This window comes from Lepus europaeus, chromosome 3 (assembly GCF_033115175.1).
Source record: "Lepus europaeus isolate LE1 chromosome 3, mLepTim1.pri, whole genome shotgun sequence".
NCBI classification, from domain to species: Eukaryota; Metazoa; Chordata; class Mammalia; order Lagomorpha; family Leporidae; genus Lepus; species Lepus europaeus.
The window spans coordinates 149,820,664-149,848,130 of NC_084829.1; the positions used below are offsets into that span (position 1 = coordinate 149,820,664).

The following is a 27,467-nucleotide window of genomic DNA, read 5'->3' on the forward strand; positions in this document are numbered from 1 at the left end:
GAGGGTTTAGAAGAGAGAGACAGTGAATGAGAGTGAGAGAGCAGGCACTGGAATTTTGATAGGGATCGCATTGAAGTAGATTGGTTTGGGTAATATTGTCATCTTAACAATACTGAAGTCTTCTAATCCATGAACATGAGATATCTTATCCATTATTTTTCTTCTTTAATTTTCAACAATGTTTTCCAGTGTGTAACTCTTGCTTCCTTGGTCATATTTATTCCTAACTATTGTGTTCTTTTGTTGTTGTTGTAAATGGAATTGTTTTCTTAATTTCCTATTCAAACTGTTCATTGCTAATGTGTATAAATGCTATTGATTTTTACACATTGATTTTTATACTTTGCTTGTCTGTTTATCAGCTGTAACAGTTTTGTGTGTGTAATCTTAAGGTTTTTCATGTCATCTGCAGAATATGAGTGAATTTTACTTCCTTTCCAATTTAGGTACTTTCTATTATGGTATTTTTATGTATAATTTTTAAATTTATGTTAAGGGAATAAGCTTTATGTATTTCATAGATACAGTTTCAAATGCATAATGATACTTTATCATGCTTTTTTTTTATCATGCTATTTTAATGTGATCAAAACAGTGCATCTGAAAGTAGGAATTCCACAAGAATCATAGGAATTGAAGCTGCAGAATTTCAAATAGACATTTCATGGTGCCATGATGAAACTGTGGAGCAGGAATGGTGGGAATTACTCTTTTCTGTGTGTTTCATGTTTTTTTTTTTTTAATGTATCTCATCCTTGAAATTTGGAAGTGACTCTATTTCCTTCTCTTTAGATGTTGCTCCCTCCTGTCTATGCCCTATACAGCCACTCATCTTTCTAAAACATACCTCTTTCCTTGCAATCATGTGTTTTTTTTTTTTGTTTTGTTTTTTTGTTTTTTGACAGGCAGAGTGCACAGTGAGAGACAGAGAGAAAGGTCTTCCTTTTGCCGTTGGTTCACCCTCCAATGGCTGCCATGGCCGGCACGCTGCGGCCGATGCACTGCGCTGATCCGATAGCAGGAGCCAGGTGCTTCTCCTGGTCTCCCATGGGGTGCAGGGCCCAAGCACTTGGGCCATCCTCCACTGCCCTCCCGGGCCACAGCAGAGAGCTGGCCTGGGAGAGGGGCAACCGGGACTAGAACCTGGTGTGCCGGCACCGCAAGGCGGAGGATTGGCCTGTTGGGCCATGGCGCCGGCCAAGCAATCATGTGTCTTTAAAAAGCTTGACGGTTTCCTGTCCCTATGAGATAAATTCCCAACTTCTTAGCACACGGAAGGCCCTTTGTGATCTGGCTTTAATCAGTTTTGGAGTCTCGTCTTCCATCCCCACACCCAGTACCCGCCACTCCAGCCACAGCGGTCCCTGCTGTGTTACTACACTAACCCTGTGCTTTCTCACTTCTCTGCCTTAACTCATGCAAGTTTCACTGCCCCAAAGGTCTCCTTGCAGCGTGTGGTGCCTGTCCATCAAGGGGAAGCTCAGCTGCCACACCCTCTGCGAAACATTTTTTCACTTCCTAAAGCACACGCATTGCTTCTTCTTCTGTGTTTGTGTTAATCACTTTATACATTCGGCATATGCAGCTTTCCCAGTGGCAGAAATAATATTAATATATCAATTAATATTACATAATATATATTATATAAATTAATATATTAACAACCATATATTATTATTTAACATATTAATAATATAATATTATTAAAGTATGATTATTAAAATTATTAAAATAATTCCTATTTAAACCTCTCTGGACATAGTGAGCTCTTTGAGCAAGAAGGACACACTGCGTTCTCTCTGTCTCCAACAAGTGCCTGGTCGAGTGGCCACGCCACATAGAAATGTTCCATGAACAGACGTGTGTTTGAATGTCTTCCTTTCCTGGCTGCTTTCAGAGTGTGTTCCATGTCTTCAGCTGCGGGTGGATTCTTTACCTTTCTTTGCATCTAAGCCACAAAGGGTAGCTCCTCATGTCGTGTCTGATTCCTGCATCAAGCACCAGACTTGCATTGCAGCTCCAGGATTATGAATTTGAAAAATCTCGCCTGGCTTGCTTTTATGTGAAGGAGATGGAGACATTGCCATTTATAAAAAGAACTGTGTCCTAGGCTAGTTAGCCATGTGTCCTGGGACCATGAGGTAATCAAAAAAACCACGTCCGTGGTTTCCAGTTTGTCTTTTGGGGTCTCTATCCCCACATCCTAAAGACTAACATAATATAAATAGAAATCGTGAACCTAAACATCAGGAAGGACAAATATAGTAACTCAGGACTGACGTGACGGAGACCCCGCTCCGGGAAGGAGACAAAGGGCCAGTTGTCCACAGTGGGCCCCTTCGTGTTGAGACCACTGTGTACGGTCCTGATGGACAGCATCGGAGTCACGGCGGGGCTGCAAGACTGGGTTCTTTCAGAGGAACGAGACTGAAGTGAGACTCACACCCCTGGACTTGGGGAGAGAGGCTTTCCAGCTTAGTAGGGAGTTTATATAAGCAGAGCACCATGGCGTTTTGTACGAGCTGTGGTGAGGGTGTTGTTAAGTGTTGGTTTGTTGGAGCCCTTCAGAGGGTCCGTGAGAAGCATTACCTAGATAGAAATTGCCAGAATGATTATAGGTGCTTCTTAGGAGTTGGGCATTCCGTTCTCTCGAGTATATCTGTGTTTGTTCATGGGAGAGACATTGATGGAGCCCTTGCCATGGAGAAGAGGTGAAAGAGACAGACAGGTCCTCCGTGTGCCTGCCCAGATTCAAGATGTCACGTACACTTTACGTTGTTGGCATTGTGTCAGCCTGTCATAGACATCTCAAAAGTAAATGCAGCCTGTGCCAGCGTGGTGAAGAACCGGCAGTATCATATGCTCCATCCACTTGGGACGGTCTTCTAGAAGCTGTGGGGGTGGGGGGAATATCTGTCTGCCCAGAGGTGTAGGTGAGGCCGGTCTGTTCAGCTGTGGAGCTGGCGAAGCAGTGCTGTTTACGCTTTGTGTTGTGCTGGCTGACTTCCGCAGACACCCATGCCCACTTCCAGTTCTGATCACAACTGTAGCCGACCGCCGCCGCTGGCTCCCAAGTTTTCTTGAACTTGATTGTGATCCCAGTGAATGTGACACTGCTGCCCCCGCTTATGCTGGGTTTTTATGGAGACTTCGGCAAGAAGCTCCTTTTCCTGATTCTAGACTTTTCTCCATGGCAAAGCAGTTCATGTCAGATTCACCATTGTGTCCTGCTTTGCTGCCAAGGGTTAGGCCCTTTGCTTATCTCTTGTGGAAGGTCCAGTTTTCTATCGATTCCTTTCTATAGTAAGATGTAAATAGCCCACTGGCTGTGGTCAGGAATGCTCAGGCCATGAAAGTTTCAGGGATCATAAGGCCTTTGTCACCAGACCTCAATGCCTATATTGATGCCTGTCATGCCTTAGGATTTCATTTGCATTGACTTCACATGCACCCCCAACCCCCACCAGCTGACGTTAGATAATTGCATATTGCCTCACAATAAATCCATATGTACATTCCTGGTGTTCAAGAGTGCAAAGTACTAAAGATAGTTACCAGGGGACTTGAAAAAGAGCTGTCTCTTTGCCAAAGGAAAATCTGTTCTGTGCTGTTTTTTGTTAAGAGTAAACTTCTGATGTGAGTATTAGACTTGTTAAAAGTGTTTTTGGTAGAGAACTTTATTTTTTTGTGAAAAACCTGAATGTTTAATATTTTTAATTTCTTTTAGCAAATTTTTATGTACTAAATAAAGGAGGAAGGGTTCTAAGTTCTCATTTTACGCTACCAACTTTGTGTTTGGAAGTTCATTTTACCTTCTGGTTGAGAAAATATTTAAAGAAATTATGCTTTCTGTCTTAGTGGTTTCGTAACTGTTTAATCAAGGCCTAAGTTCCTATAAATCTTGGTTTTCATGAAGCGGGTAGATAAGAGTCAGCGATCTATTCTTGGTGCTTGATGTTCATCAAAAGGCTTGCCGTGAAAGATCTTTCTGGAAAATATCAAGCTCTCTGTATTGGTTTATGGTGTCATTTAAATTATTTTAAAAATAGATAATGTGTAAAGAAAAATGAAAGCCACAACATCACAAGACACGAGAGCTTTAGAGTCCATGGCAAATGTGTATTTTGGTTTCATTCAGTTGCATCACTTCATACGTGACATGTTCCAGAAAAAGCTGGGAGTGTGTCTCTGTAGCTGGAGCTCCCTGCTGGCTTAAAACAACCACAGGGAAATATTTTTGTAAAGTGAGTTATTGTGTAAAGCAAGTCATCATTTCATAATTGATTACTCTTACATTTGGAGAGATTTCGAGTTGGAAAATATTTGTGCAAAGAATGTTATACTGTTAAAGAAAAAAAATAAAAGAACATCATATGTTAGAACTGCACTGTTATGATACCTAATATCCAAATGTGCCTATCTTCATAGCCTTCTAGCCCAACTATAAATATGTCTTTCCTGCAACCTGGTTTGAGGTATGGAAGAGCCATATGGTTGAACTTTGTCCAAAACTTTGGGCAACAGAAACAGAACACCATGTGGTCACTTCTTTGACTTTTTACCAGATGCTATTTTCACTGTGTCCTGGATTGAGGACTTTTCAAGGTCTCAACTAAAACATCCCCCTATTATAAGATGTTTTGTTTGGCATCTCTTCAGTCTATGGAGGGCCTTCTAAAATTGTAAACCCTAAACTTGTCTCTTGGCAACGGCCAGATTTGACCTAAGGTTTTAGAGTCATTTCACCTGCTTCATTCACAGACATTGTCTTCAAGCCAGAGTGTTTGGGTTGGATGTTTTAGGAGGGGTTGCCACAGTGTTAAGTCTAAACTAGAACTTTCTAAAATGTAGTTAGCAATTCTGGTATGCGGAAGCTGGAGTGTCTCACACAGTGATTCAATGATTTCCTTTGGTGAAGGCTACAGATTGAATCAGTTTGTGCAGACTGTGCTGGGAGAGCAGTATGTATACTCATGGGGTGCCCCAGATAGCTGGTGCTGTGGCTACGGTGGGCAGTGGAGAGGCATTGTCCGGCCTGTATATGTGCCAGGCTCTTTGTAGGGTGTGGTATTCTGAGTTGAACCCAATTCTTTCAAAATTTCACTATGCTTGATTTATTTGTTTTGAATGTATTTTCTTTTGCCAGGTGAACTTTCAGACAATACTTAGAAAAGTTCATCAGAAGTTTGGTTTTTGTGTTTCAAAGCTGTTAAAAAATTTTTTATTTATATATTTGTACAAGCCAGTGTGATTAGCTTACTCATTTGGAGAAATCTGGTCCCAAAGAAGACTGTGTTAGAACAAAATCTCCTAGCAGTTAAAAAAAAAAATAGGGTTTTCATACTTTTGTGGATTTGCATGGCAGTGTGTGTTTATTATATGCATAAATTTTGTGCAGAATCACAAGAATACAGGATTAGAGTTGGTATCGTGGGTACAGTGTAGGTATCTCCAGGAAAACTGTTGGCTTGATTTCTGTAGTCTTTTCTCATGTAGATGTGTTTTACGATAAAGACATTTATGAGAGTAGATTCCAAGTGTAAAAATAATTTGAACTTCTGAATAAACTTTTTGCTTTCAATGGTGTTTACAGTTTACGATTTTCCTTTGTATTTCTTTTCCTAGAGACTTTTTAAAATAATTCTGTGGGTTTCAACTTAAAAGGGTTCTAACTGGCAAGATCTTTTTTTGATTTATGCTAGAAAATGGTCCAGCTTGTTGAAGTGTTCATGGTTATATATAAGCAAGGTTTAAGCCTGGGATCGGGAGTCTGAGATTCAGTTCTTTATTTTTCACACAGGAGAGAGGAGAGACAGGGTCCCACAGTAATTAAGTCCCTTGTTTCTGGGACAGGGATCAACAAGTCTGTCTACTGTGTTGTATTACCTTGTGCCGGGGTACCTACCCTTCTATAAATCTCCCTAAATATAAATATGTTAAAATGCATCTTACTCTGCATTTTTTAATCCATACTTGAAGCTGTTTGTTAGATGATGATTCTGATTTTTATGCATAATTTCTATAAATTTCCATTTGGCCAAGTGGTAGTATAAAGAAGGAAATATTTGTATCTTAATAAAATGGCAATTCTAAAATGAAAATGGCAGTAAAATAAAGACTTATTAAAATGTCCACTAAAAGAGTAAAAGTAATGATTCCTTAGATCACTGGTTTAGGATAAAACTAAGAGACAAAATCAATCCATTGGGCAAATATACATAGTAGGGTCTTTTGGCAAATAAGAATTCTGTTCCGCTGGGCAGGAGCTGACTGAGAGCCATGGCCCTGCTGCCCTTAATTCCCAGTCTCCTCCCTAGGGCAGGGGCCAAAGCTTGGGGCATGCATTTGATGAGCCCCTTAACATCACCATGTTTACTCCAAGTTAGATGAGAAGAAAGCTCTTTCCTCTACCAGCCCTTGGAAACCAGGCTGTGGCCCAGCGTGGGCAGGACGGGGGCTGGTTCAACTCGGACTTGAGTCAGACCTTGGCTGAGATCACAGTTCACCCCCGGTGAAATGAGGGCTCCACCTCTGTGGGCAAATCCCTCATCTCCTGTGTTTCAGCATCTGCCTCTGGAAATCAGGCCAATTCTGTCTACCTGGAAAGGGCTGCGAGCATCAGATGGCACAGAGAAGCACTCCCAGGGGTGGCCCTTCCCTACCCACCCACCCACCGTCATTCTGAACCTGTTAACAGTGCTATTTTTGTACTTGGCATTTCAGTAGATAGGCTGCAGTGGTCAGAACGGGCTACATGTACAAGTTTATGTGTACTTGGTTATACTGTTACCAAGCACACAACCAGTTGTTTTCTGTTTGAAGGGGATGTTTTGTAAGTGGGTTTAGGAGTGTACCATATGGTGTGATTGCAGTAAGCTTCTTTGGCCTTAGGAGTACTGTTTGTCGAGAATGAGCAGTTACTGTATTGAAACTGTCTTGTGCCTTACAGAGCTGATGGGGTGGCCTCCTTGACCTTAGGGGTGTGGCTTTCTGTACCTGTTAAGGTGGAGGGTGCTCTCTTGCCCTGGAAATACTTGGAAGTTTGGCCCTCCACACTTCAGGAGCTCACCAGGGCATCCCTGATTTCACCACTGTGTTCAGTTAAAGGAGCTGAGGGTACTGCCTGCAGATGCCTCAACATCCCAAGAGCCCATGAACAAAAATAAATAATGACAAAATGTTCAGGTGTCACAGAAGCCGAAGCTACCTATTTTAGAAGGGTTTTTGAGGCAGGTTTCGGATACAATAAGGTCTTTTGTTGTTGTTGTTATCATTTTGGTTTTTTTGGTTGTTGTTGAGCCCTGTGAAATCGGTGATGTTTTTGACATATAAAAATGTTGATCGTATTATTGCTAGTATACTTATATTTGGCCAACCTCATACATGAATTCCTAGTGGGATATCCCACATTTCCCCTACTGGCTGATTATTTCTAAGTACAGATATAATCTAATTTTAGATTTGCAATACCAGTTTCTTATTTTGCTCTTGGGAGCAACCTCAAGGAGATTGGGGATCAGAGAGGATTTCTATCGCTTGTTCAATCTTATTGACTCATCACATCTCAATTCTTCATTAAGGCCCTAGTGCCAAGACTTATTTAATGGATGGGTTAGAGAGATACCCAAGCCCTATTGTGGTTCCTGAATAAGATCCAGACCAAGGATCCAATAAGCTGGATCCTAAGCCACCTCATTGAGATCACAGGCTGTTGTCACTTGTTTAGAGTCCATTTGGATTGTAAGTTACCATAGTTTCCCATTATATCAAAACTCTTGGAACTATAGTCCGTCATCAGACAAAATGGCACTCATTTGGAAAGCAATGTTTTCACACAACCAAGTGGTAAGTCAACAGAATAAACTTCTATAAAAATACCCCTCTATTCTCTACTGTGGCTCACTCTTTGTACCACACCACACCTTCTGATATTTCTCTGTTGATTGTATTATTACTAGTAACATGCTGGTCACATGCATAATTATTTTCTTTTTTTTTTTTTTTGACAGGCAGAGTGGATAGTGAGAGAGAGAGAGAGACAGAGAGAAAGGTCTTCCTTTTTGCCGTTGGTTCACTCTCCAATGGCCGCTGCGGCTGGCGCATCTCTCCAATCCGAAGCCAGGAGCCAGGTGCTTATCCTGGTCTCCCATGCGGGTGAGGGCCCAAGGACTTGGGCCATCCTCCACTGCCTTCCTGGGCCATAGCAGAGAGCTGGCCTGGAAGAGGGGCAACCGGGATAGAATCCGGCGCCCCAACCGGGACTAGAACCCAGTGTGCCGGCGCCACAAGGTGGAGGATTAGCCTGTTAAGCCACGGCGCCGGCCTGCATAATTATTTTCTACAAGAATGCAAATTACTTCTGTCCCCTGAACTGTTGACCTACATTGTAGGTGAAAGACTATCACTTTGAACATTCTTTATTCATTCATTATAAGAACAGTTATTGAATACCTGTTACAATCCAATCCCTGTGCACGGGTCATGTTTGAGGCGAGGACACAGACAAATGGATGCCATGCCAGTGGACTTAACTGGGATATTCCTTTCGAGAGACACATGTACACAGACAGTCTATTAAGCCCCCATGAGAAGAGTCGGGGCTGTCTTCCCAGAGGAGGTGGCCAGCACTGAGAGATCTCTGGGAGGAGGAGGAGGAGGCGGCGGCATGGCTGCTGTGTGGAGGGGGTGGTGAGGCCAGTGGTCTAGGGGAAGAAGTGGGTAACTCCCAAGAACTTGGAAGCCATGGGAACATTCATAATAGGAAGGCTTTGACTTTCATGGGGTAGAGTCTATTCTTGGCTCATTCTTATTTGTAAATTGGTTCTGTACTAGGTGGTTTTTGTCCTTGTTCATCTCATTTCTGTTTTTTATCTTCTCTTTGAGGTCTTGTTTAATTGAGTTCGTGTGCTTATTAACTTATTTTGTGGAGTGAAGCAACAGTTAGGAATTTCTTTGTGCTCCTTGAATTATACCTTCTAGTGAAGAGATAGGATCCAACGATTGGATCCTTGTTTTCTAGGCTCTTCCTCTCTTGTTCTCCCCCTTGCTATAGTTTGAATAGCTGTCCTGCTTTCTTTTTCCACGTTGATTAGGCTTGGGTGGCAGTGATCACGTTTTCTATTTTGTTGATGTAATGAGGGTTTCTTTTTGACTTGTTTGTCATGCTGACAAAAGATCCTTTGCCTTCCCTACTCCCCTTCTGCAAGGCACAGTTGAGAGTTATATTTTATGGCCCAATCATGTTTGTTGTTGCTGCAGTCTGATGCAGTGGCCAGGGAATTGGTGAAATGTGGCCTTCATTGGGATGCCTGGGCTCTGCCTTCTCTGTCCTGAGATTATGTTCAAGGTGCTCTGGGGACAGCGTTGTGGCCCAATGGGTTAAGCTGTTTTCTGCAATGCCACTGTGCCCTATCAGTCCTGACTGCTCCACTTCCAATCCAGCTCCCCACGAATGCACCTCAGAAAGCTGCAGAAGATGGTCCCAATGCTTGGGCCCTTGCCACCATGCGGGACACTCAGAGGGAGTTCCTGGCTCCTGGCTTCCACTTGATCCAGCTTTGGCCATTGCAGCCATTTAGGGGAATGAACCAGGGAATAGAAGATTCTCTGTCTGTCTCTGTCTCTCCTCCTCTCTCTGTAACTCTGCCTTTCAAATAAATAAACATATACTTTTAATGTGCTGCATCACTGTTCACAACAGTTGGGTATAGTTGGGGTAATTGGTGTAGCATTGACATTCTGGCTTCAATTCATTTCTCCAATTCCCAGTTCTATTCTAGAGCCTTTATTTCAGTCAGGATCGGCCTTACCATGGACTTGCCATCCTTCTGTTGATTGATTGCTCTCCTATAGCCATTGCCAGTGCACCTACATCAGAAAAAAACATAAACAGGCCCAGCAGTTGGCTCCCTTTCATAATGGGGGTTTATATGAATGAATGCACAGACTGTAGTGGGCTGGCTGTAGGAGATGTGGGACATTTTCCAGGGGACTTCAGAATTGTTTTCTTACTTTGATCATAGAGTTCGATGCAGTAGATTGGATGCCATATTTTTGCTTGGTTGCTCTAAATGGAATACTGCTAGGGTGTAGTCATTTGGGGGAGCAGGGGCGTTACTCATTTGGTTCCTTGTTGTGAGAAGGAGATTCTGTGGTTCTGTGTTCAGTAGAGATCATGACCTAATGTTTTTGCCAATTAATTGACCACAGACAGCCTTTCCAGCTTTAAATGATTCCTTTTCGAAGGTGGGATCCAGCCCAAATTTCTTCAGTGTTGAACCTGATATGAATTTGCTTATTAATTCTGCAAACAGGAGAATTATGTTAAGGTGGTAGGAAGATCATGATTTGCAGGTGGTGACCCAGGGCCCACCAGCCTCCAGCTTTGCAGATGGCCTCTGGCCTGGTGGCAGAAGCTGGGGTTAGAGGAAGGAACTTGGTGCCCGCCCCTCCCCCCCGTGTCTGTTTGGCTTCATTGGTTCTCTTTGGCAGCTCCAGCTGAGAAGTCGTCATGCCTGATCCGTGAGTCAGCCAGGCCAAGGAGCCGTAAAAGTGATGTGACTTCACAGACACCACCCAATCCCTCAGGAGCTTCCCCACTTCTGGGATGAATACTCAATATCAGCGCCAGAAACTGGAGCCTCCAAGGCCAATGTCATTGCCCCACTTGGCAGCCGTGGCCTGAATCATCCTGTTTGCGTGGCCAGAGCCGTGTGAGAGTTGACCGCACTTGGGAAAGAGTGGACTTGGTGTTTTGCTATAGTCTCCAGGGTGCTCACACCAAGGGTCTGTGCTGGGTACCACCACCCGCCTCTCCCCAGAGGGACCTGCAGAAGTAGGGGCCACCTTCCCAGCACTTCTCTGTTACCACCTCCTACTGCCCTCGCCTGCCCAGTACCTATGGGCAAGGAGACAAAATCCTGGGCAGAACTTGCCTAGATTTCCAGAGCCAGGGAAGCCAGTCCTCCACGAAGCGTGCCCTCCGCTACCCTTCAGCGGGAGAGAGGTGTTAGCTCAACACTGTATAGATTTGGGGTGGGTGGGCTCACCTGTGTGCCACGTTGTCCGGACTTTGTGGTGGGACTCGGAAGAGCTTTTAGGTTCCCCTTCTCTCTTTAGGGGAGAGATAGAAACATTATTTGGAGGTAATTAAGAGCAGTTCGTAGTTCATGAATTTAAGAAGTAGAGTTCCTCCTGGGCCCACACGTCCATTGCTGCTGCTTTGGTTTCATAGTTAATTTATTTGAGCAGTTGCTTAAGTGAATGAAGTGCTGACAGGCCTGTGGCCCTGGGGGTGGCACTATTACCTTGAATTCTCACATATTTTTTCCAAATAAAAGTATCATGTAATGATCTTTGCTTTTCCTGCCTCCGCCTCCGCCGCCTCCTCTTCCTCTTTCTTCAAATCTGGCGACAACTAGTTAATGCTGGAGCTGCCAGAGAGATTATTTCAGTGTTACACTGCACCTCTGGGAGAAGAATGGAATCTCATGGTTTTTTTCCCCCCCATATGCTGACAAAAATTTCCTAATTTCAGAGAGCAATGATGTCACCAACTAACAAGCAAAAATATTTCTTACTAAACAGATGCACCCTTCCCTGAGTCCTCTGTGACAGAAGAGGGGGAAGAAATCCCACAAGGGGGGCCACTTTTGATAATTGTGGCAACTCAGGAACACGTGCGTAAGTCAACGTGAGACCTTTAGACAGTGACACTGATTGTTTTGTAAACACAAGAATGACACAGTGACCTTATGCCACAGGGCCCTTGCCATGGCCAGACACTGCTCAGTCCTCAGGGTCGGGAGAATCTTGAACACAGCCAGCCAGGGCCGATGTGCTGCCCGTAAGGTAGGGAGCAAACTGGAACCAGCGCTTCTTGGACCCTGGCGGGAGATCAAGGCGTGTGGAGAGATTGTGAAATCCAGCCTGGAGAAGGGGCGTGCCGGGAAGTTGATGTTGATCCGTGTCACATGCTGTTTATAAAGGCGACAGCATCCACTGAACTCTACTTTGTCTAGACAGGTGGGCGTCCCAGGTCACAGGCGACAGAAAGAAGGTGCAGCTTCAAAATCATTGAAACCCTGGGCTCCCGTGGGATCATGGCCATGCCCTGGCAAACCCTTGGCAAGTGGGAGCGCCCGCCCCTCACCAAGGCAGGGTCCGCTCCCCAGCCAGAGCTGCCCATCCTCAGTGCTCGCTGCGCGCAGTTAGCACTGTTGGCTTGGGTTAGTCCTGTGTCTGAACGTCTCTTGGAGTTCTCCCTGCTCACAAACTTGTGGATGTCCTAAGTCCGGGTTAATGACGGCCTCCCCGTGTTTGTATTCCATGCCCTCCTGCATGCCTGGGATTAGCGCATTCTTGCATTTCCATCAGGAAGTTTCTCTTTAGCACCACTGTCCTTTATACAAATGGACAAGAATATCGAAGTCCTCAGTGTTGGCAATTACAGGGGAAGTAGGCAGTCTTTTTACAGTGCTTGTGAAATTTTAAAAAGAATGCATTTCTTCAGAGCGAGTTCTTACTACAAATCAAGTCTTTAAAAATACCCCTGTTCTTTTACCCACGAATTTCACAACCTAATCATCTCTTCTATAAAAGAAATGTTGTTAGACGTGTTGGAAATTTTGCCACAAAGTATGCATCAGAGGAGTGTAATACTGAACAATTGGAAACACGCATTTCTTTCTTGATGGGAGCGTTCCTTAGGCCAATGACGGTTTTACGTCTGTCACTGTATATTACTGAATCGTGGTGTTGTATTTTATTTGTTGACATGGGAAAACATCCAAAGCCAGTTGCTTTTAGAAAGTGGGGTTTAGAAGAGTTTGAGCAGTATGCGTGGTTGGCTCCAGGGTTTCTAAGAAGGAAACCTTTGGGGGTAGAAGTGTGGCTCAAGGTGGGGTCATGACTATGGCAGCCACTAGGATCTGACTGTGTGTCCATTTGAAGGCATCTTTTGGTGGCATCTTTTGGTGACAGTGGGAGAGAGGTCCGTCCGCCAGAGATCAAAGGGCATTGTAAAAACAAACTCAGGGTGAATAACTGTGTACGTGGGAGAACATAAACATAAGAATTTTACCAATTTTTCTGAGTGTGAAGGTCATAGGTGATTTCCTTCTTTTGTGTGTTTCTGCATTTTCCAGTTTTTTATAATTAAATACATATCACACATCACCAGAAATAAATAATATTGCTAAATGCAGGTACAGAAATGACTCTGCCATGTCCCTTGTCGTCAGGAAGGGGGTTGATGACATTCCTGCTGGAGAGGGGGAGAGAGAGATGCCAGGGGGCAAGGAAAGGGGAGAGAGGACTGGGGGTCCGTGGCAGGACCTGGGGGCTCTGCTCAGGAAAGCGTAGCCTCCCGCTTGGAGCTTGGACTTTGCTTGCCCTCTCGAGTTTTTAGTTTGTGTAACCTCTGACCCCCCTCATATCCAAAAGTCTATCATTTTACGGCGGGACCACAGTTCATGGTGACTTACTGGCAGCCAGGCGGTTTATTTGTGTTGTGTTTACAAAAAGGAAAGAAAAAAGATGGGTCCTTGTGTGTCCCATAAAGACCCACACAGTGGGAGAGACACCTGGGAACAGGCAGCTGCCACCGCACAACTGGAAAAACGACGCACCCAGTGGAACGCATTTAGCCGTGGAAAGACTCCACGTCATGGAGACTCTCTATGGGTTTTCAGCCGCGTCTTGTTTAGACGGGTGTTCCGTTTAAGTAACGATATGTGCTTGGTGCTGCGCAGAGACCCCTGAGACAATGAAAGGATCCTCTTGCCACTCAGGTCCCGTGCTCACGTTTCTAGAATGCTGGAGAACTCAGCTGCTTGGGGGCGCGATCGCGATCGCTGAGACCCTTTGGGCAGATCCAGAAGCCCAGTGCAGGGGAGAGAGCCCACATTCCCTTGGGGTGGCTACACTAGAAAGAGGAGCAGGGAGGGAGACCCAGAGAAAGCGGCAACTCCAAGAAAAAACCCCAAATCATAAGTTTTAATTCAGTCATTTCCAAAATAGCCCCTGGAAGGTGTCTATTTTCAATGGAGACGACTCCCTGAAGGGAGGGTTGAGGAGTTTAGGAGAATCCGCGGAAGAGAGCTCTTTTTTTTTTTTTGAAGTTCAGTCGCTTTTAAGCGCCAGTCCTTGTCCTGGATTTGCTCAGCTTCTCGCGTTCTTTCTTTCTTTCTTTTTTTTTTTTTTCCCCTTTCTTTCTCTGGAATTCCATAGACAGTAATTAAGGAACCGAGGCCAGCAGGAGGTCAGAGAGCCTTCCTCAGTGAAAACAGGGATTGTTGGCCACGCACAACACTGCCTTTTTTCCTGGTGGTGAATAGGAGATTTGCTTAGAGCTGATGACTTATGCCTTTCTTACAAGTTGTGCAGTCCGCGAGCAGAAAGAGGCTAATTGAATCCAGTGTCTTCGCGTTTTCCTCCTTCGGATGTTGAGCTGCGCTGGCCGAGCGGGATCGTGTAACTAACTGCAGAGGACCATGCCCGAGGAGTGCCGCGTCCTGACTTCCAGACAACAGAGCTGACGGCTGGCCCGACGGTGGGGCCGCGCTCAGAGTGGGGAGGGGCGGGGGTTCCAGACGGTTCCGAAAGCAGCCCCCCAGGCCTGCTAAATGCCGAAGCCGGTGAGTCGCTCCGTGTGGGGACTGTGAATCGCAAATCGTTTGCTGTCGCTGCTTAGGGAAAGCTTTTTCATGGCGCCTGTCTGCGCTGCTGTTCTCTTTCCTTCTCCCAGGGCTCTCGCTCTGTTCTCCGCTGTTCCCTTCCCTGTTTGTACCCTGACCATGCTCGCCCAGCCAGCTCAACCGGGAATCTCTCCTGCCTTTTGGAAAAGAGTGACCATTGTTGTGAGAGTGCGAGAGAGTGCGGGTGCAGGCTTTTCATATGGAGGACTTGAATTCAGGCAGCGTGGCACACTGGTTTTCGGAAGCCTCCAACCGATTGGCTTTCTTCTCTTTATTTGAACGCCCTGGCCACTTGGACCTAGGAAGTACAAGCACGTATGTCTGCTGATGCTGGAGGTTTTAAAGAAACTGCTGCGGGAGTTTCACAAGCCGGTACATTCTCAAGTTGAAAATGCCTCTCAGAAATGCTTCCATAAATCTGAGAGTGTTAGGGGGCGGGTGTGTGTGTGTGTGTGTGTGTGTTGTGACAGTGCTGTGTGTGTAAGAGCTGGGGACCCGAGCTGAGTGACTGTTTCTGCGAAGTTCTTGGTTGGAATCCCCCGATCCTGTGCTCAGCATGGTCTCCTGGAGGTCCCCAATGGGATCTACCTGGGCCTTTTAAGTTTGGTGTAACTTTTAGCCCAGCACATTACTACTGTGCCTGCAAGCCTGTGCCATGTGGCTTTGGGAAGTGTTTGTTCTGCGTGTCATAGTTGCAAGAACTGCTTGTTAATAGGATCCAGTGAAGCCGGGGTCCCGCCAGCAGCGCGGGGTTTACGTTAGCATTAAGCAGATGTTTTCAGTGTATTCCGGTGCACAGATCTTCTTGTTTACAGATGCGATCCATTTGGTTCCTTTTTTCCCATCATCCTGCATGTGGCTGTGTTGTAAAAAGTTCTCCACGCTGGCTCCGTGGCTTTCCTATTAGAACATCCCAGATGTGTCAAGGATGCACTTGTTCCAAGAGAAGCTGGGAAGGAAGGAGGCTCCACCCTCCCGTGCGTGCCAAACGGGCCCCCAAGGTCCCCATTCAGCGCCCGGCAGCCAAGTGGTACGCTATCTCTTTAAAGCAGCTATAGTTTTGTGCCTTGGCTGGGTCAATTTGTTATGGTTTAAAACTGTGGAGCCAGCTGTCTGTGATCTGATGTAATGTTGCTATGGAGACCAGAAATGAAACACTTAAGCATTCACCACAGAATTACTACATATAGCTTTAGCCAAAGTCATTAAAAGTTGAGCCATATGGGCTTTCTGGTGGAAAAATCTGCAGGAGACGCTGGAAGTCAACTGTTTCTCTTTACAAGGTTGTAACTCCACTTTTCCACTTCCTCTGGTGGGATGAGCTGCTTCTCTTTTATTTTGGCTCCTGAGTTGGGGGTTACACAGATGATGGACTTCACCTCTCATTTAGATGATCAAATTAAAGTTGGCTTTGGTCAACTTTAGTAAACTCTGGCGTGGGGCAGAATGGGGAGGGGACAAAACCCCACGTTTGAGTATGTGTGAACATACTTTTTTTCACTTTTGTTTCTTTAAAACTTGCCCCCCCCCCCTTTTTTTTTTTGGACAGGCAGAGTTAGACAATGAGAGACAGAGAGAAAGGTCTTCCTTCTGTTGGTTCACTCCCCAAATGGCTGCTACGGCTGGCACGCTGGGCCGATCCGAAGCCAGGAGCCAGGTGCTTCCTCCTGGTCTCCCATGCGGGTGCAGGGTCCAAGCACTTGGGCCATTCTCCACTGCCTTCCCGGGCCACAGCAGAGAGCTGGACTGGAAGAGGAGCAACCGGGACTAGAACCTGGTGTGCCAGCGCCACAGGTGGAGGATTAGCCAAGTGAGCTGTGGCGCCGGCCTAAAACTTGCTCTTTAATAGTCTGGGCTTATTTCTTGGAGTCAATCATTTATTTATACTGTCAATTTCCTTTGTCTTCCACAAAGTTCCTTCAGGAGGGACGATTTCTTTTAAATGTGTAGTGTTTTGTTTTCCATTTAATTTTTAATTTTTTTTTTTTCTTTAATTTGAGAGGCAGAGAGACCGAGAGAGCTCGTATCTACTGGCTCACTTCCCAAATGCCTGCCACAGCCAGGAGTCAAAGCCTGGAACTGGGCACTCCATCCAGGCCTCCCACGTGGGTGGAAATATCCTAGCTACTTGGGCCATCACTGCTGCCTCCTAGGGTCTGCATTAGGCTGAAGTCAGGAACTAGGGTTAGGAATTGAACCCAGTACTCCAGTGTGGGGCTTAGGTAAATTTTTTCTTTAAAGACTTGTTTGTTCAAAAGACAGAGTTACAAAGAGAAAGGGGGGTGGGGAAATTTCATCTGCTGATTCACTCCCCAAGTGGCCACAATGGCCTGTGCTGGGCCAGGCCAAAGCCAGGAGCCTGAAACTCCATCTGCATCTAACACATGATTGGCAAGGCCCCAAGCACTTGGGCCCTCATCCACTGCTTTCCTAGGCACAGTTAGCAGGGAGCAGGGTTGGAAGTGACACTCACATGGGATGCTGGCGTCACAGGCGATGGCTTAACCTGCTGCACTGTGGTGCTGGCCCCAGACTTAGGTATCTTAATGAGGAACTTAACCACTAGATCAAATGCTCCCCTCTATATGTATATACATTATAATATGTAATATAATATATAAGGGAAATGTATATATAGAATAATTTAACTTAAAAATTATACATAATATAAAATGTTTCTTAATTTAAGAAATTCACTAACCCCATCCCTGGTTGTGTGTTTCAAAGGACATATTAAGTTATTTGAGCACTTGGGAAGCTGTACATGTTTATTTCAATTAAGAAATGTGACATGAGGAATTTAAGTTTCATTCCCAGTTTAGGAGAAAGGCAGCTTTTTCACGGCATCTGTATGTTAAAACAGCTGGAGAGAATTTTTTAAAGGCAAATATTTCACAACTTTTTCCTCTGGACTCAGGAGGAAGTGAGAAGTCAACACCTCTTCTTGAGTAAAAGTGTCCTTGGGTTATGTTATTGAACTTGAACTCGAGCAATTTCTATGCTGTCTGAAGAGGAAATTTTCTATTTGAAATATATAAACACACATTGTATTTCTTTAATGACTTGGATTTTATCTTACATTTTTCTTCAGATAACTTGTTCTACATCTATCTTTGTCTAGCGTCCAAAATGCAATAGTGCAAGGGATGTGCTTGGTTGCCATGGTTTATGATTTGTCGATGACAGACACCTCCAGAAACTCCATGTTTTACAGAAGAAATGAAAATAACCTCAGTTCAAAGTTCTGAAGAGCTCACGTTTCTCGAAAATAGATGGAACGTGTGAAAGCAATTCAATAATTGAATCTGGGCAGAGGAAAGTTGGACTTGTGAGAGGGGCATTGCCCTTAAATCTGTTGTTGTGTTTGGACTAACTTAATTCCTCCCTCTCGCTCACTCTCATGTGCCTTTCCTACATAGAATTTGTGTCTGTGGACTGGAATTTTTGTATTGCTTCTTTCTATATCCATTTATCTTTTTACTTCCCCCGTCACACATGCGTGCAGTACACGCGCAGTACACCACCACACCATCACCAACAACAGCCAGCAACAAACTAGATTTGATGTGTGTGTGTGTTTATCATCTATCTATCTCTCTATATATCTCACCCTGTAATTGAGCTGCCTGTATCTTGATTATAGTCTGTACTTACTTTGTTTTCACTTGGTTTCAGTGTGAAGGTTGAAGGCATATTCTAGGTTTGTCCCATTGGTATTTCTAAGGCGTTCTGTAATATAAGGTTCCTTCTTCTATTGGAATTGCCTGGCTACTGAGCTACATCACGAGGGCAGAATGTTTTTGAATGTTTGTATGTAACTCTATGCACTGTGGGTTATTCAGGTGCTGATTAGCCGGGAGGAGGGTTAACCCAGTTCATTCCTCTGGCTGACCACTCTGACCATTTCACCACACATCAGCCGTGCAACCAAGTAATGATGAGATTCCGACTCTGAAGTTATGCTTTATCTTAATATTTTTACATTCTAAGTTTGAGGCTACACATACTAAGCTTAGTTGTGCATCCAATGTAACCTCCTCCTCCTTGACCTGATATCCAGTTTGTAGTCTTCGTTGCCAGGTAACCAAGAGTTAACTTTATTTGCAAATCTGCATACAACATTTTTTTTTTTTTTGGACAGGCAGAGTGGACAGTGAGAGAGAGACAGAGAGAAAGGTCTTCCTTTGCCGTTGGTTCACCCTCCAATGGCCGCCGCGGTAGCGCGCTGCGGCCTGCACACTGCGCTGATCCGATGGCAGGAGCCAGGTGCTTCTCCTGGTCTCCCATGGGGCGCAGGGCCCAAGTACTTGGGCCATCCTCCACTGCACTCCCTGGCCACAGCAGAGAGCTGGCCTGGAAGAGGGGCAACCGGGACAGGATCGGTGCCCCGACCGGGACTAGAACCTGGTGTGCCGGTGCCGCAAGGCGGAGGATTAGCCTAGTGAGCCACGGCGCCGGCCTTGCATACAACATTTTATCTAGGAAGTTTAGGAAAATTGGACGTAGATACTGAGACACTTCTAGATGAAAAGACTGAGAAATACCCCTGTGCTGATGACTTGCTGGTGATTGAGTTCTTCTAGTTAATGTTTAGTGGCTGACCTGTGGGCTTAGAGTCATCCAAGAAGGAAGCCCAGTGACTCCATGCTGTGGGATCCTGGCTAAGGACCACAGGCTCCCTTACAGAGCGCCAAGGTCTAAGAACATATTCGTGGACTCACAACATGCACCATCTCTATGCCCAAGAAATGCATGCCATATTTGCCTCTTCTCTTGAGTTGGTCTGCTACCTTTTCCGTAGCTATTTCATTGTCTCCAAAGTTGGGATTAACGAGTGCTTCTCTTGGGGGCAGAAGTCTCCCTGTTAGCCTCGTGTTCAGCTCTGTGGTTTGTGGCATTTCTCTCCCTACTGCTTCATGAACTGGGCTCGAGGACGCGGGGAGAAAATCGCCGTTAGGATGTGCAGGATTAATTGGAACGGTCATGCGTTGCATGGGCTGTGCCAAAGCTGCGTGCTCCCAGGACTGCCGCAGCCCCTGGCCCGTGAGGCCTGCTCCTCTGCCGAGTGCCCTCCTTGCTTCTCCACGTTTTGAACCAAGACAGCAGAGGAAGCTGCACATTGAACGCTGGAGCTGACTTGGAAATGAAACCATCATTTGGTTCACAAGGAAAGGATTGTTTTTAGCCTGGGTCACTGCTGTGGAGGGAGAATTTTTCCCCCTCTCTGTAATGTTTGATACTTGAGGGAAAACAGCTGGGCCTGAGCATACTTGAGTCACTGCAAAACGGAATGAGCTTCTGGGGAATATGGACTGTACTGTATGGCTGCAAAGGTCAGCTTTTTCCCTTGTGTTTCTGTCCTCACGCTCAGGAGAGGGGACGCTGGGATGTGGCCTTGCGTTCTCACACTTCCGGAAGAAGAAGGCTTTTTGTGTCGCTTCCCCTCGGCGGCCCTGCTGGTTTTGATTTTCAGGGGAGGACTGGAAAAAGTCAACTGAATTTTGGTTTGGAGACGTCGTTGGTGACCACGTTCAACAGCAAGTCGTGATGGGCCAGACAGAGGAGAGCCTGGCCCAAACCACACAGCGCGTAACTGGAATAACAGGGCCGGCCTTGGGGACAGAGTCCTGCCGGCCGCCTCCTGAGCAGGGACAGGGAAGTGTGTGTTGCAGTGCCTGGGACCTAACTCTCCACCGAGCGAGGCCGTGGGATGGAATGCGGGGCTTTGTAAACCTGTTGGGCGAAGCCGTTGCTGTCTCACGATCAGCAGCAGCACTGCTGGCAGTGAGCAGCTACGCCCAGCTGCAAGAGCCGAGCTTTGGAGCAATTATCTGATTCCCTTTTCTTTGTTTCTTTGCCAGTCAAGAGAACAATCGGATGATGAGACCGAGGAGTCGGTGAAGTTTAAGAGGTTACACAAGCTGGTAAACTCCACTCGCAGAGTCAGAAAGAAACTAATAAGAGTGGAAGAAATGAAAAAACCCAGCACGGAAGGTAAAAATAAACAAGTGAAAAGCAAACCCCGCTCTGGCTATTCCAAAGGAAAGCACTGGGGTCAGTTTATCAGTAGAAAAAGACTATGATTTTCAGTGGAAGCTGGAGTGCGTTGTGGCCGGGCCAGACAGAACTGTGTCTGCCCTGGAGGGACAGTGGTCAGCGTGTTGGGGAACGAAGGGTCCTGGGCTCACATCTCAGCTGCTCAGGAATTTAAATGAGACTCGTATAGGACAGTGAAATCTTCTCAGAGTTTATCCATTTCATAGGAACTTCATATTGGCTTTTCTTTTAAATATATATTTATATATTTGAAATATATATAATAAAAAAGTATATATAATATATATATATTTGAAAGACATATATGAGAGAGGGGAGGAGAGACAGAGAGAAATCTTCCACCCGCTGGTTCACTCCCCATATGGCCGCAATGGATGGAGCTGTGCCAGTCTGAAACCGGAAGCCAGGAGTTTCTTCTTGGTCTCCTTTGTGGGTACAGAGGCCCAAATACTTAGGCTATCTTCAGCTGCTTTTCCAGGCCACTAGCATGGAGTTGGATTGGAAGTGGAACAGCTGGGACTTCAACTGGCACCCATATGGGATGTCAGCCCCACAGGCTGCGGCTTTACCTGCAACACCCCAGCACCAGCCCCCATAATGTCTTAGCATATGCCTCTACCCCTGAAAAGGACACGGTTCTTGCTCAGTGCCTTCAGTTCAAATCTGATAAACATCTAGCACCAGTACACGTCCAACCATCAAGGCACCCAGTCGCCCTCCCAGCCCCTGAGGGCTGATTTATTTCTCTGGTAAATGGTCTGTAGTCTTAATTCAATTGGGACTCAGAGGACCTTAATTCCAAGGGGATCTTCAAGAGCTGTATTGCTGGCCAACCCCTTGTCAGTGGAAGCAAGTATGTCCAAAGAGTTAACCTTTGAATAGTTAACTTTAAAAAAAATCATTTATTTATTTGAAAGTCAGTGTTGGGGCTGGGAAGAAACAGAGAGAGAGAGAGAGAGAGAGAGAGAGAGAGATCTTTCATCCTCTAGTTCACTCCCCAAATGAAATGACCTCAATAGCTAGAGCTGGGCCAGGCCGAAGCCAGGAGTCAGGAGCCACTTCTGGGTCTCTCAGGAGCTTTTTCCGGGTGGCTTGGGCCCAAGTACTTGGGCCATCTTCTACTGCTTTGCCAGGTGCATAGCAGGGAGCTGGATCAGAAGTGGAGCAGTCGGGAGTCGCACCACCATCCATATAGGATGCAGGCAGCAGCTGAACCTCCTATACCACATTGGCGCCTGAATAGTTAATTGTTGAGGTATAATTATGACAGCTTAAATCTCAACCATATTCATCTCTTGTTAGCATTTGTAGCATCTTGTACAGGTCTCCCAACAAAGACAAAATATTTTCCTGTTTGAAAAATGATATGGCATAGCAGGTAAAGCCACTCTCTGTGATGTCAGTATCTCATGTGGGCATCAGTTCAAGTCCCGGCTGCTCCTCTTCCAATCCAGCTCCCTGCTAACGCGCCTGGGAAAGCAGTGGAAGATGGCACAAGTACTTGGGCCCCTGCACCCATGTGGGAGACTTGGAAGAAGCTTCTGGCTCTTGGCTTCAGCCTGGCCCAGCCCCGGTCTCTCTCCCTCTCTCTCCCTCTCACTCCCTCTCTCTCCCTCTTTCCCTCTCTCTCCTTCTCTCTCCCTCTCCCTCCTCTCTCCTGTCTTTTATGTGTATGCATCTTCCTTTCTGTGTAACTCAAATAAATAAATACTTTAAAAATGATACTAGGTGAATTGGGAAAAATACAGAAAAGAATTGTGTTTAAAGATAAAACAGCACAGTACTTGTTAAAATGTCACATCTGCATTGTGAGGTATTTCAAAATTTTAAATTGACCACTATAGAGGCCTTTTGGTTACTATGCACATATAGGAGCAAGCCATGTAGGCAAATGAGTTTGTTCTTAGTTGCAAAGATAAGAGTTTCTTGCTATTATTGCTGCTTTTTATTTCTGTTTGCTGTGATTATTTTGGTTGAAGTTTCCTAAAATAACATTGAGGGTAAGGAGGTTGCCCTGGGAGAGTGGGAGTGCCAAGCTCAGCTTTTTGGGCCATTTCTTGAATTGCAGCTGTCTTGAATTCCAGGGTTTCATTGGGGCCTCTTTTTGTACTGTAGTTCGGTTTACATTTGGGTGCAGAGCTGATTTCCTCTTGGGTATCTTAATACCTGCCTGTCAGGGTGCCCCAGCGTGGAATGCACCCTGACAGTCTCGTACTGTGGCAGCTCTCGCTGAATTCACGCCATGGGGCAGTGGGGACTATTAGTGAGGACCATAGCAGGGAATGGCCAACATTCAACCTTGAAGGCCCATTTTAAAACCAACCTCACACATGCCTGCCAGCATCAAATCTCAAATGCAAAGAATAGGTTAGTGCGTCTTGCCCATAAATGAGATAGGATGGGTGTAACACCTGGTGCTGGGCCCGCCCGCCAGAGAGGCCTTCACACAAGATATTCAAGTGTGTGGGAGCAGCCTTTCCACCAGCCTTGCATTTGACACATACAGAAACATCCTAATTTGCAGATTTATGTCAGAATAAATCAATTCCACTCTCTCCGAGAGGTGTAGTAAAATTTGGGTACACAAGCAGATATGCCGAAAGAGGTAACAGGAGGGTGAACAATGATTACCTTCCTGGCTTGAACTTTTACTCATTTGGGTGTGAAAGCAGGTGAAAGATGGGCTTGATGACCTTGAGTCTCCAGTCACACTGGGCTGTCTGATGCCAGGTAGCTGGGATGCCATCAATCAGATCTTCAGGAGAGCCCCTGGGTGGGGGGAGGAGGGGTGTCACTTAGGGTGTTTGCTCTGGGCTGCCCCCAACACCCTGCCAGGCTGGAACTCCTTCAGCCCCCCTGCATAGGGGAACTTGTTTGGTTTCTCATAGCAACAGAAGTGGGATGTGGGAGGGGCCATCAAGCAGGAAGTGTTTCTGCTCCCGGTCACCCCCTCAGCTCTGTGGACTTAGAGAGAGCTGACCCTTTGACTTGCTGTGTGCTGGTGCTGAGCTGTCTGGATAATACTGGTTCATTTTGGAGAGCATCCGAGTGACAGGCACTTTACAAAGCACGTCAGAAGTCCTGTTCCTTTGGCATATGCCATCCTCAGAATGCCCACCAGAGGCTGGCACCTGCTCTTGTCTCACAAATGAGGACATAGAAAGGCTAAGTCATTCACTCCACGCCTCCTAGCCAGCCAGCAGAAGGCTCAGAATGAAGTCCAGGCTTATCCCATCCCATGTTCTTCCCTTCAGCTCTAGGGTGCCAGGCAAGCCAGAACAACTTCTCACAGCCTCACGCTTGTAACTTAAATTTGGAGTCCATCTCCTACCATGAATGGCACATCCACGCCCTTTGTCTGCCTGCTTCTGTGTCTTTTCCCAAGAATCAACTCCTTCCGCTTGTTGCCCAGGGAGTTGATGAGTGATCAGCTCTTGCACAGTGCCCCTCGGTTTATAAAGAACCTCCATGTATCCCTTTCCACTGAATGTTATCGTCCCAGTTTGTGAGCCCAGTTAGATTAGGAAGCAGAGCTGACAGAGACAGAGGCCATCACCCGAAGTCAAGGAGGTGGTGAGCCAGGCCTGCAGTCTAGGGTGTCAGTCTGTCTTGTTGGGCTTGAGTCAGCTCATATCCTACCCCCTCCTCTTGTCAAAGTCACCTTTCTTCTGTATTCTGATGTCAGCTGAGGGAGATAGATAAACGCCATCCTGGGGGGCAGGTCACACGAAATGTGATGCAGTGAGCTCAGCTCAGCTGCTGTCCTTCCAATGGGAGAGTTGCCCTTCTAAGTTAGGGGAGGCTGGGGAATGTCTTAAATACAAGCAATGAAGGTCAAGGCTGGGATGCCAGGCCACCAGTCAGGCCCAGGCAGAAGAACCTACAGGGTGTCAGGCCTGCCCTCAGCACAAGCTGATGTAGCCACATTGGAAGCTTCTGCCACATGTCCCCCGCAAGCTCCCTCCCAAATGATTTCCCAGGACCAGAAAATAGAGCCCCATATGTGAGGGACATGCGTGCATTAGCTGTCAGGGTGACAGAGAAGTCTTGGAATCTCTGATGACAACCTACACGCAGAGTGCAGACAGTGTCCAGCCCACTGCTGGGCACAGTGCCTTAGAGTTGCCAGGGTGGAGTTGATTTCCCTGCAACTTCCAGGACTGGCTGCCCAGGGACCTTTGCACATCTCCATGAACACCTGGACTTAAAGACAGGTCCATGCTGTTCGTTCGTTCTTTCTTTCTTTCTTTCTTTCTTTCTTTCTTTCTTTCTTTCTTTCTTTCTTTCTTTCTTTTTTTAAGATATATTTATTTATTTATTTGAAAGGTAGAGCTAGGGAGAGGCAGAAAGAGAGAGCTTCCATCTGCTGGTTCATGCTCCAAGAGGTTGCAGATCAGCCCAGAGCTGGGCTGATCCAAAACCAGGAGCTTCTTCCAGGTCTCCCACATGGGTGCAGGGGCCTAAGCACTTCGGCCATCTTCCACTGCTTTCCCAGGCCACAGCAGAGAGCTGGATCGTAAGTGGAGCAGCCAAGACTTGAACAAGCATCCATATGGGATGCCAGCACTGCAGGACAGCTATACCAGTTACACCCCAGCGCCAGCCTGGCTGGACTTCTTTTATGGAGCTTGCTCTGGGATGCCTCTGCCACCAGGCTGCACCTCTGGTTGTGGCTCAGGCACTTCTTCCTGGAAGTGCAAGGTGGGCAGTCTCTAGAAGAGGCTGCCATTTTTACATCTAACCACCTAAGGACGTTCAGTCTCCATCCTGTATTAGCCAGTGTCCTAAGAGGGGGCCGGGGACTCCTGTGAGACTTAGACACTGCCTTTAGTCTAGGCAGGTCCTGGTAAACCCTGGGTCCTGCTATTTTTAATTAATTAATTTTTTAAAGATTTATTTATTTATTTGAAAGTCAGAGTTACACAGAGAAAGAAGGAGAGGCAGAGAGGCCTTCCAGTCCATTGGTTCACTCCCCAGTTGGCCTCAATGGCCGGAGCTGCGCCAATCCGAAGCCAGGAGCCAGGAGCTTCTTTCAGGTCTCCCACACAGGTGCAGTGACCCAAGCACTTGGGCCATCTTCTGCTTTCCCAGGCCATAGCAAGGAGCTGGATCGGAAGTGGAGCAGCCAGGTCTCGAACTGGCACCCATATGGGATGCCGGCGCTTTAGGCCAGGGCGTTAACCCACTACACCACAGTGCCGGCCCCAATTAATTAATTTTTAAAGATTTGTTTATTTGAAAGGCAGAGTTGAGAGAGAGAGAGAGAGAGAGAGAGAGAAAGAGAGGTCAAGATCCTCCAACTGCTATTTCATTCCCCAGTAGCTGCAGTGCCCAGGGCTAGGCCAAGCCAAAGCCAGGAACCAGGAACTCCATTCTGGTCTCCCACATGGGTGACAGTGGTCCAAGCACCTGGGCCATCTTCCACTGTTTCCTAGGTGCATTTGCATGGAGTAGGATTGGAAATGGAACAGTTGGGACTTGAACCAGTACCCATATGGATGCTGGTGTTGCCGGTGGTGGCTCAACCCATGTGCCACAACACTGGCTTCTGGGTCCTGTTCTCAAACCCTCCTGATAGATCCCTGAATAATTCTCTTTTTTAAAATTTTATTTATTTTTTATTTGACAGGTAGAATTTTAGATAGTGAGAGAGAGAAAGGTCTTCCTTCTGTTGGTTCACTCCTCTAATGGCCGCCACGGCCAACGATCCGAAGCCAGGAGCTGGGTGCTTCCTCCCGGTCTCCCATGCAGGTGCAGGGCCCAAGGACTTGGGCCATCCTCCGCTGCCCTCCCGAGCCACAGCAGAGAGCTGGTCTGGAAGAGGAGCAACCGGGACTAGTACTCAGGGTGCCGGCGCCGCAGGCGGAGGATTAGCCAAGTGAGCCACGGCGCCGGCCCGATCCCTGAATAATTCCTGAATGGACTTTGGCCTGGATATAACTTTGAATCCTCCTCCATTTCCCTTCCCTCCCCGCTGCCATCCCTGGACATCACTGTCAAGTCCATCCTGTGTCTTACTTCATGGCAACAGCTCCTGTTTCTTTAGATTTGTAACTGGAATCCCCATCAATGGGGAACAGAAGCCATTTTTAGGCTTAGGAAGGACTGCTGCCGTTGGTACCCTTTCCTCTCCTGCTCTCTCTCGGATGTTTAACCAGGCACTGGCACTCTTGTCCCCACCGGTATCTCCATTGCCACCCTCCCATTTCCAAGGAACTTGGTGTTTTTTCCTCTTTGCAGTTCAGCTGGTGGAAACGTGCACAGCTCCACTGTTCCCTTGTCATTAAAGAGATACAGCCAGTTGGGATCACTACACCCATAGTTTGACCTACTTCTTTGTTCACATCTGTTCACATAACATAGGCAGAAAAGAACTGTTTTCTTGCCAGCAAGTCCAAGCCTTTCCACTGGGCTCCCGAGGGCTTGGCTCATTACCTGGCTCCAATGAGAGCCTCAAGGGCTGGAATCCTTAGGACAAAGTGGAACGCTGGACAGGGCTGCTTGCTTGCGTGTCAAGGCCCTTAAATGCCCCTGCACCTTCAGGCCACAGCCGCCCAGCTCTCTGACATTTTGTGTCTGGCCTGTCAACTGGGGAACGTGTCCGAGGCATTTGCAAGGCACAGCCCTTTATGGTGTTTCTCCACCCACACTCCCTTGGAAATTTAATCACTGAAGTGGCATATGTCCCAATGAAAGCATCACTGTCGGCCACAT

The 27,467-nt window shown here is 46.4% G+C and overlaps 1 protein-coding gene across 3 annotated transcripts in view; it reads left to right on the forward strand.

The window, feature by feature from the left end:
- The window catches only part of SASH1 (SAM and SH3 domain containing 1), a 190,777-nt gene that overhangs the window by 129,457 nt on the left and 33,853 nt on the right, over positions 1-27,467 (forward strand). Inside the window, exons 1-2 of one of the 3 annotated variants that reach the window (XM_062186898.1) lie at positions 14,136-14,636; positions 20,558-20,690. In XM_062186898.1, the coding sequence (XP_062042882.1) occupies positions 14,625-14,636; positions 20,558-20,690 (145 nt within the window). In that variant the 5' untranslated portion in view covers positions 14,136-14,624. Of the gene's footprint in view, positions 1-14,135; positions 14,637-15,624; positions 15,727-20,557; positions 20,691-27,467 lie in introns of those variants that run through there. The other 2 variants (XM_062186897.1, XM_062186896.1) reach the window with 2 other exon arrangements.